This window comes from Rhincodon typus, unplaced genomic scaffold (assembly GCF_021869965.1).
Source record: "Rhincodon typus isolate 14 unplaced genomic scaffold, sRhiTyp1.1 hic_rhity00000086, whole genome shotgun sequence".
Lineage (NCBI taxonomy): Eukaryota > Metazoa > Chordata > Chondrichthyes > Orectolobiformes > Rhincodontidae > Rhincodon > Rhincodon typus.
Window position 1 is genome coordinate 79624 of NW_025965724.1, and position 9372 is coordinate 88995.

At 46.1% G+C, this 9372-nt stretch overlaps 1 protein-coding gene across 1 annotated transcript; it reads right to left on the bottom strand.

Annotated features, from left to right (window-relative positions):
• Positions 1–6: 6 nt before the first annotated feature.
• LOC125488245 (urokinase plasminogen activator surface receptor-like) lies at positions 7–8705 on the bottom strand. The gene is made up of 5 exons (XM_048621182.1): positions 8617–8705; positions 6791–6913; positions 2759–2896; positions 1486–1629; positions 7–777 (listed from the first exon to the last, which is right to left on the bottom strand). The coding sequence occupies exons 1-5, from the start codon at positions 8663–8665 to the stop codon at positions 521–523; spliced, it is 711 nt and encodes a 236-aa protein (XP_048477139.1). The 5' UTR covers positions 8666–8705; the 3' UTR covers positions 7–520.
• Between the last annotated feature and the right edge of the window lie 667 nt (positions 8706–9372).

Consider the following 9372-nt stretch of genomic DNA (forward strand, 5'->3'; position numbering starts at 1 on the left):
GTGGGATTAGTTTGGAGATTGATACAGGGCCATGGGGAGAGAGTGAGGCAGTGGGAGTAGTTTGGGGATTGATACAGGACTATGGGAGAGCGCAGGGCAGTGGGATTAGTTTGGGGATTGATATATGGTCATTGGGAGAGTGTAGGGCAGTGTGATTAATTTGGGATTGGCACAGGGTGAGAGAAGAGAGTGGGATCAGAATAATATTGATCTAAATAACATCTTTCATAAATAAAATGGGCTGAACGGCCTATACACACGCTGGGATCAAACATGACATATGCATAACCACCACTGAGCAAATACCGCAATAGAATAGCTACTGTACAACGAGGTGTGGGAGGGAATGAGCTGAGAAAGGTCTCCCAGCAGGAGATTGAGGGGGGACTGTAAATCTGTTGACGAGAGGGTTTGACCGCACTGAGCACGTTGGGAATGACCCTCCCTCTTAGGAACCCTCGTTCCACCCACAGACTCCTGCTACCCAGCCGAGGAGAGATGAAGAGTGAAGCGTTGTGCTTCAGAGCACCAGTCTGAGGAAGACCAGGGGGAGAGCAATGCTGAGAGAGGTGCTGAGTTGGGTTGGGCCAGAGGTGGAAGTGGTTGTGGGGCCAGGAGTGGTGGATTGGGTGAAATTCCGTGACTCGAGATTACACATGCCATCCTTGCAGCAGTAGAAAGCCGTGGACGGCACATAGTTGAAAAGTCCAAGACCGGTAGGATTTCGACAGAGGAAGTCGGAAGCACAGCCTTTCATCACAAAAGTCCTTGGGTCCACTGTTTGGAGTAAAGGAAGAGCCATCAATTTGATACCATCAGATGGAGAGAGGGAGATCATCTCACCCAAGTGCCCCATCACCTTCCTCAACTGCTGAACGACAAAGCACTGCACAGGAACAGGAGGAGGCCATTCAGCTCTAACCCCCAGGGGAAACAAGCCCAGTCTGCCCGACCCTTTCCTCACAGCACACACCCTCACTCCAGGTAACAATCCAGTTAGCCTCCTCTGAACCAGCTCCAATCCAGTCATATCCTTCCTTAAATAAGGAGACCAAAACTATACACAGTATCACCCTGCATAAATGAAGTATCGCATTCTTACTATTCGGTTCAGTTCCTTGTGCAATGAAGGATAGCATCCCATGGTCTTCTTGGTTACATGCCTTACCTGTATACTAGCCTTTCGAGACACATGTGCTCCAACACATGGATCCTTCTGCACTTTGGAATTGCCCAGTCATTCTCCATTTAAGTGATACTCTATTTTTCTCTTCATTTTCCCTGCCCTTGTAAACAACTTCTGAATTATCCACGTTACATTCCGTCTGCCAGATTTTTGCCCACTCACCAAACCTATCTATATCAGTCTGCATGTGTCAATTTCAACGGAGGAAGGGCTGAGCGGCCTCTTTCTGTGCCATAAAATTCGCCACATAATGTTGTTTCTGCCGAGAGGTGAGGTGGCGAATAAATACCCAGACTTACACCCTCTACTGTGGCCTGATGCGTGGATACAGCGATCCTGTTGTCCTTTACATTTCACTGTCACCCTTGTGTTATTACACCCGAGCTCGGTAACAGCATAACATGCGTGGCATTCCAATCCATTCAGCGTGCTGTTCTCGATGTCTGAAATGCAAACAGGCAGCAATGTGAACCAGTCCCGCTCTTCAGAACGTTTCAAAGCATTAAACTCTACTGGCAGGATCTCAGAACTGTGCCCACTAAAAGCCACGTGGATGCATTGGACAAGTTGGGATTGTTCTCCCTTGGAAAGAGAAGTTCAAGAGGTTTGATAGAGAAATTGCGTGACAAATTGGAACTCTTTGCCTCAGAAAGTAATGTAGGCTTTGGATATTTTTAAGACGGAGGCAAAGGGAATTGTGGGTTATCAGGGCTAGTTGGGAAGGAGAAAACAGCGATGTTTTATTGAATGGTGGGCAGAATCAATGGGCCAAATGGCCAGCCTCTGCTCCTGATTTTTATATTTGTATATTCATAGAGAGGTGCTGATAATAATGCAGTGTCAGAATAGAGTGGATCGAGAGCAACTGGACCAATTAGTGGAAGGGTCAAGAACCAAATGGCTTAAAGTGATTGGCTAAAGGAGCAAAAGCGACATGCTCAATTTTTGTTTTAACTCGTTCTTCAGAAGTGGGTGTCACTGCCCGGGTCAGCATTCATTGCCCATTTTTAATTGACCAGAGTGTGGTTGCAGCAGGGTCTAGAGTCACATGGAAGCCAGACCAGGTAATCACAGCAATCACAAAAGGACATTACTGACAGGTTCTGAAGAGATAAAATAAGCGTGCAGGGTTCTGAGTGATGTTTGTGGGGAGTGGTCGTGGGAAGCAAGGGAACGCAACTGAACGTGCGCAGGGCAAGTTCACAATGGACTGATGTGACAGAGTGGGCAGGACCTTCATCTATCAGGTACCTCCCGACACCATGGGCCAGTTTTCGTTCCTCAGCATCACTTGAAACATCAAAACTAAACTCGAGAATGTTATGATTGTATCACTGCACCTAGGAAGGGACTGAGACCAACTGCCTGGTGTTCCACAAAATTCATCGTGATAATTTGTGGAACGTCCTGAATTTATGACCTGAGTATGGGTGTAAATGTCAACTCCATCTGTACATTTGAGGGTCTGACTTCTGCTTTTGGTCCGACAGTGAAAGGAAAGTTTTGTGGTGGTAAACACGGTCCTCTATGGCAGCCCACCTCCTGACATCTTGCATCATATCGGTGTCTTACCTGGTTTGACATCGTCGTTGCAGAGGTTAGAACTGCAGCAGGTCGTGTGCACGTAGTGGGAGATCAGTCCGCTGTTGAAGGTAACAAGGCCAAAACATCCTCCACAGCCACTCAGAAGGTATGTGCTGTTTTCATTACCTAATGGAGCAAATCATATCATGTTACAGCCACAATGTCACTCAGAGTCAATAAATACAACTTCAGCCTATGGGAGGCATGGTGGCACAGTGGTTAGCACTGCTGCCTCACAGCACAAGGGACCCAGGATCAATTCCACCCTTGGGCAACTGTCTGTGTGGAGTTTGCACGTTCTCCCTGTGTCTGTGCGGGTTTGCACCGGTTTCCTCCCACAGTCCAAAGATGTACAGGTTAGGTGGATTGGCCATGCTAAATTGTCCCATAGTGTTCAGGGGTGTGCAGATTTATGGGGGGATGGATCTGTGTGGGTTTGTTGGGCCAAAGGGCCTGTTTCCACACCGTGGGGATTCTACAATCTTGGCACCACCCAAGAGGTTTAGGGGTTACCATATAGAAGTTCATAAAATCATCAGGGGCACAGAGAGGGTGAATAACCAAGGTCCTTTTTCCCTGAGGTGGGGGAGGGTCCAAAACTAGAGGGGCATAGGTTTAAGGTGAGAGGGGAAAGATTTAAAAGGGACCTGAGGGACAACTTTTTCACGCACAGGGCGGTGCGTGTATGGAATGCGCTGCCAGAGGAAGTAGTGGAGGCTGGTACAATTACAACATTTAAAAGGCATCTGGATGGATCCATGAATAGGAAGGGGTTAGAGGGATATGGGCCAAATGCTGGCAAATGGGACTAGATTAATTTAGGATATCTGGTCGGCGTGGACAAGTTTTAATGAAAGGTCTGTTTCTATGCTTTGCACAATTTAAAAAACATATAAATCTATCTCTACATCCTTCGCCAGCTCCTATAATGCATCTTACCTCTGAAAACTGATCACCTCCAACAAGAGATAGCCTAACCATCGACCCTTGACATTCAATGCCAATCCTATCATATCAACATCTTGGAAATTACATAGATCAGAAACTGAACTGGAGCAGCCATAGAAATAAAGTGGTCACAAAAGCAGGTCAGAGGCTGGGAATCCTGCAGCAAGGAACTCACCTGCTGATTCCCCAAAGCCTGTCTGCCATCAACAAGTCACAAGTCAGGAGTGCGATGGAATACTCCCCACTTGCCCTGGATGGAGGCAGCTCCAACAACACTCAAGAAGCTCAATGGCAGACAGGACAATGCAGCCCCGGTTTGATTGGCACCACATCCACAAACATCCCACTTCCTCCACCACCGACGCTCAGTAGCAGTAGTGTGTACCATCTACAAGACGCATTGCAGAAATTCACTAGGGCCCCTTAAACAGCACCTACCAAACCTCGAGAAGGGCAGGGACAGCATACGCATGGGAACGCCACCCACTGTGTTCCCCTTGAGGCCATGCAACATCCTGACTTGGAACTATACCACCGTTCTGCCATTTTAGCTGGGTCAAAATCCTGGATGGAACTGTGGGTGTGCCAACAGGAAAAGATCTATAATGGGTCACCACTTACTATAGTCTGACACAAAATTCACAATTCACAAGGGGAATACCTGCTGAATCAACCAGTGACAACCACATTTCATGAATTCATTAAAAATTCTTCCAGGCCGGACAAACCTCTGCCCACATCCCCCCCCTCCCCCCGCCCCCAATATCCATTAGCTCCCATAGCAGCTATCTCTGTAACCTTCCCATCGGAAATCCCTGCAAACTCTATCAGCCCTATCACGCTCTCAGCTCAGAAACAGCCCTCCAGCCCCTAAACACCCCCAACTCTGAACTTCTCCAGACCCCACACCCCTCCCTATCTCTATCAGCGCCTCCAGCCCTTATGCCCCTCATTATCTCTGTAACTCCCTCCAGCCCCTACACCCTTCCCTATCTCTGTAACCTCCTCCAGCCCCTACACCCCCTCCCTATCTCTGTAACCTCCTCCAGCCCTACACCCCTCCCTATCTCTGTAACCCCCTCCAGCCCCTACACCCCCTCCCTATCTCTGTAACCCCCTCCAGCCCCTACACCCCTCCCTATCTCTGCAGCATGCTCTAGTACCTACAATATTCCCAATTTCTGTACCTCCTACAAGGCTTACAAGCTCCAAGATCTCTGTTTCCCTGCAATTCTGACCTCTTGTCCATTCCCTCGCTCTTTCTCTCAGAGTGTTTGGATTTCCCTTCTTCAAAAGGCCATGGATGAAGAATGTTTTAACCTTTTTAAAGGCAGAAGTAAATGGAATCTTCATGACCAAGGGGATGAAAGGTTATTGGGGAGACATAGAGATGTAGAGTTGAGTTTAAAATCAGATCAGCCATGATCTTAATGAACGGCAGAGCAGGCTTAAAGAGCCAATGGTCTACTCTTGTTCCCTGTTCATATGTACACCTGTACGTTCTATGAATCTCATTGCTGTCCTACTGACAGCTGTGCTTTCAGCTGCCCCAGGCCCTGAGCTCTGGAATTCCCTCCCTGAGCATCTCTGAATGTACTTCTCTCCATTCCTTTGAGATGCCTCTTAAAACATGACCTCATTACCAAGACTTAGATATTTGCTGTGTATCTTTGCACATGACTCAACATCAGAATTCTGTCTGATCATATGGCCATAAGCTATAGGAGCAGAGTTAGGCCAGTCAGGCCATTAAGTCTGCTCTGATGCTCACTTCCACTCCTGCCTTTCCCCGCCGAACCCTTGATTCCTTCAACGATTAAGAATCTTTCTCAACCTTGTCTAGACTTAATGACCCAGCCTCAACAACCCTCTGTGGTAAAGGAATCCAAAGATTCACTGCCTTTTGAGGGAAGCAATTCCATCTCTGTCTTCAGTGTGTGATCTCTTACTCTGCTTCTAGACTCTCCCGCAACGGGAGACATCTCTGCATCTACCCTGTCAAGGCCTCTTGAGAATCTTATTTGTTTTAATAAGGCTTCCTCTCATTCTTCTAAATTCTAGTGAGAACAGGCCCAACCTTTTTTTTCCTCTTTATTCATTCATGGGATGAGGGCATCGCTGGCTAGGCAGCATTTATTGCCCCTAGGGCAGTTAAGAGTCAACCACATTACTGTGGGTCTGGAGTCACATGTAGGTCAGACCAGGTAAGGATGGCAGTTTCCTTCCTTAAAGGGCATTAGTGAACCAGATGTTTTTTCCCCCAACGATTGGCAATGGATTCATGGTCATCATTAGATTGTTAATTCCAGATATTTATTGAATTCAAATTCTACCATCTGCCATCTGCCATCTGCCATGGTGGGATTCGAACCCAGGTCCCCAGAACATTATCTGGGTCTCTGAATTAACAGTCCAGCGGTAATACCGCTAGGCCATCGCCTCCCCTACTCAACCGCTCCTCGTGAGACAGTCCTTCCCTATCTGGTATCAGCCTAGAAACCTTCTGTGGACTGCAAGTACGTTGTATCGTTTCAGCAAAGCCTCCTTACTTTCATGCTCCATTCTCTTTAAAGTAAAGACTAACAATTCCATTTGCCTTCCTTATTACCTGCTGAACCTACAAGCTAGATTTTAGTAATTCATGGACATGAACTCCCAAGTCCCTCTGTTCTGTAGCTTTCTACAGTCTTTCTCCATTTAAATAATATTCAGTTCCTGTATCCTTCCTGCCAAAGAGCATAAGCTCACATTTCCCCACATTATATTCCATCTTCCAAGATTTTGCGCTCTCCACTTCACTTGTCTATAGCCCCTTGCAGATTTTTTGTGTTGTCCTCACCACTTTCCTTCCCATGTATTTTTCTGCCATCCACAAACCTGGCACTAGTACATTCACTTTCCTCATCCAAGCCATTAATGAGGAATAGTGAATGAAATCACAGATAAGGTTGATTGCAATCATCTAAAGCAGTTTGAGCTTTCCTTTTCCATTAAAGGCGCTCGATTAATATGTGTTGCTGTTACTGAATCATCCTAATGAAAGAAAAATATTCAAGAATGCACTGTACTTACCAATTAAGGTGTTGACACTGATTGATCTGCAAGTGGAATGGGTTGTCCTGTTACACTCTATCGTCGTGTTCAATGCACAGTTGCCTGTCAGGCTATTACAGCTGTGGCATGTCAGTGAGTAACCTGCAAGAACAATGGAAATGTTTATTTTAACTCAAATCTGGAAAGTTGGCGCCTCTGGCTGGGCCAGTCTTTATTGCCCGTCCCTAGTTGCCCCTTGAAAAGGTGGTGGTGAGCTGCCTTCTTGAACTGCTGCTATAGGTGGACCCACAATGCCATTAAAGGAAAGGGTTCCAGGGTTTTGACCCAGTGACACTGAAGGAACGGCGATATATTTCTAAGTCAAGAAGCTGAGTGGCTCAGAGGGGAGCTTGCAAGTGGTGGCATTTGCCCTTGTCCTTCTAGATGGAAGTGTTTGTGGGTTTGGAAGGTGCGATCTAAGGAGCCTTGATGAGTTGCTGCAGTGCATCTTGTAGATGGTACACACTGCTGCTACTGAGCGTCGGTGGGGGAGGGAGTGGGATGTTTGTGGATGTGGTGCCAATCGAGCAGGGGCTGCTTTGTCCTGGATACTGATGAGTTGATTGCCTGCTGTTGGAACTGCACTCATCCAGATAAGTCAGATGTAATAACAATAAACTAAGGTTAATGACGTCTTTCAATGCAAGAAAATACATCTCCAACAAAAATAACACATGAATTAATGGAATGATGGAGACAAACATTTTGAACCGACCACAAGAAGGGCCTAAATGAATGAATGAAAATGTGCAGTTTGAAATTCTTCATCAAAGTTTTGGATTCAGATCAATTGTAATTCATCGTCTTAACACTTAAAAAAGGGGCAAAATTTACCTGCAATGTTTTAACAAACCATAGAATAAAGTGTCTCGCAGTGCAGACTGAGCAACATAACACCAGGACCTGCCCAATAGCATTGTTAGTGTGCATGGTGTTCGGCAGTCAAAATTAATTTTGCCACTTAGTTGGCCTTAAATCGGTGAATATTAAATGCCCACCAAAATAGCTTCAATTAAACATCAGGTCAAGGGGCAATTACGGATGGACAACAAATGTTTGCTCAATCAATGATGACCACAGAATGACATAATACACTCTATCCACATTCCCACCAACAAAGCAAATGATTATTGCACATACGTGCACATATATGTGGGCTGCTGAAGATAATAAAACAGACAATAATTTTAATCAATTGTCTGTCCTTCCAAATTCATGACAGTGACACTAATGCTGCATAAAACCACTTCCAGACCATTTCCCAAAACAACTGTACAACTCATCTGCGCATCTAGTGAGGCAAGAATGAATTTCTCAACACTTGGTGAAATACACTCACAGAAATAATATACTTGAACACATAATCTCAAAGGGTTCATCGCAGTGTAATTGTATACAGCAATGCTAAACTCTCCATGGACTCAAGTACCCTGCAATAACACACACTGACACACAATCCCCAATAAGGGGATATCACTCTGTAATAACACACACTGACACTCAATCCCCAATGGGGGGGATATCACTCTGTAATAACACACACTGACACTCAATCCCCAATGGGGGAGATATCACTCTGTAATAACACATGGTAATCTTGCGCATTAGAAAATTGGGAAATTGCATGTAAAAAGTCACAATACGCTCTTTCCTTGGCTCAAACACCGGATCTAACTGGACCAGAGAAATCAATTCGCTGTTTCAGTCAGTCTGCTGTCTCTGAAATGGATATTTCTGTGTGAAAAGCTCTCAGTGAGAGAGTTGACAGATATAGAGAACAGACAAGGACTGCATGGAGAGTTTACCTTGTGTGACCAATACGGTAAGTAGCACTGCTCCGAGTAGGGTCTTCATCTTGCTGTCTGTCTCCCTCTGGACTTCAGGACCAGCTAAATCTACTGGGAATAGAGAAACGTTATTACTTTTATAGGTTTGATGACGTCCGAGGAAGATAGAATGAAAAAACACCCTAACGGAACAAGAGCCAAATAACTAGAGCGGGACCCGCCCTTTGCTCCCTCAGGCTACAGCTGCCGAGGTGACATTCTGTTGCAGTTCCCCTGTAAAACCCCAGGCACAAGTGGAAACTGGGGCAATGGAAAATGGAGCTGGCCTTCACTCTGAAAAGCAAGGATTCAGAGAGTGAGAAGTGGGGTTACACCAACCACCTCCCCAGTTGCAGAGATCTCCCTTCAGCAATTATCAACTCTTTATCCATTTAGTTTCCAACAATTTGAACAAACTATGAAGTAAGGTGACTCTCTGATTGCAGGCTAGCAGGGGTGCTATTAAATCAGGAAATATCCCTCAGGGAGCAATTGACTGTCAGACCCGACATGGAATCCCTACAGTGTGGAAGCAGGCCATTCGCCCCATCCAGTCTGCACCAACCCTCCAAAGAAGTCCCACCCAATCCCTGTATGCCTGCATTTCTCATGACTAATCCACCTAACCCGCACTTCCCTGCACACTATGGGACTGTTTAGCACGGCCAACCCACCTAACTTGCACATCTTTGGGCTGTGGGAGGAAACCCAAGCCAAGAATGCAAACTCCACACC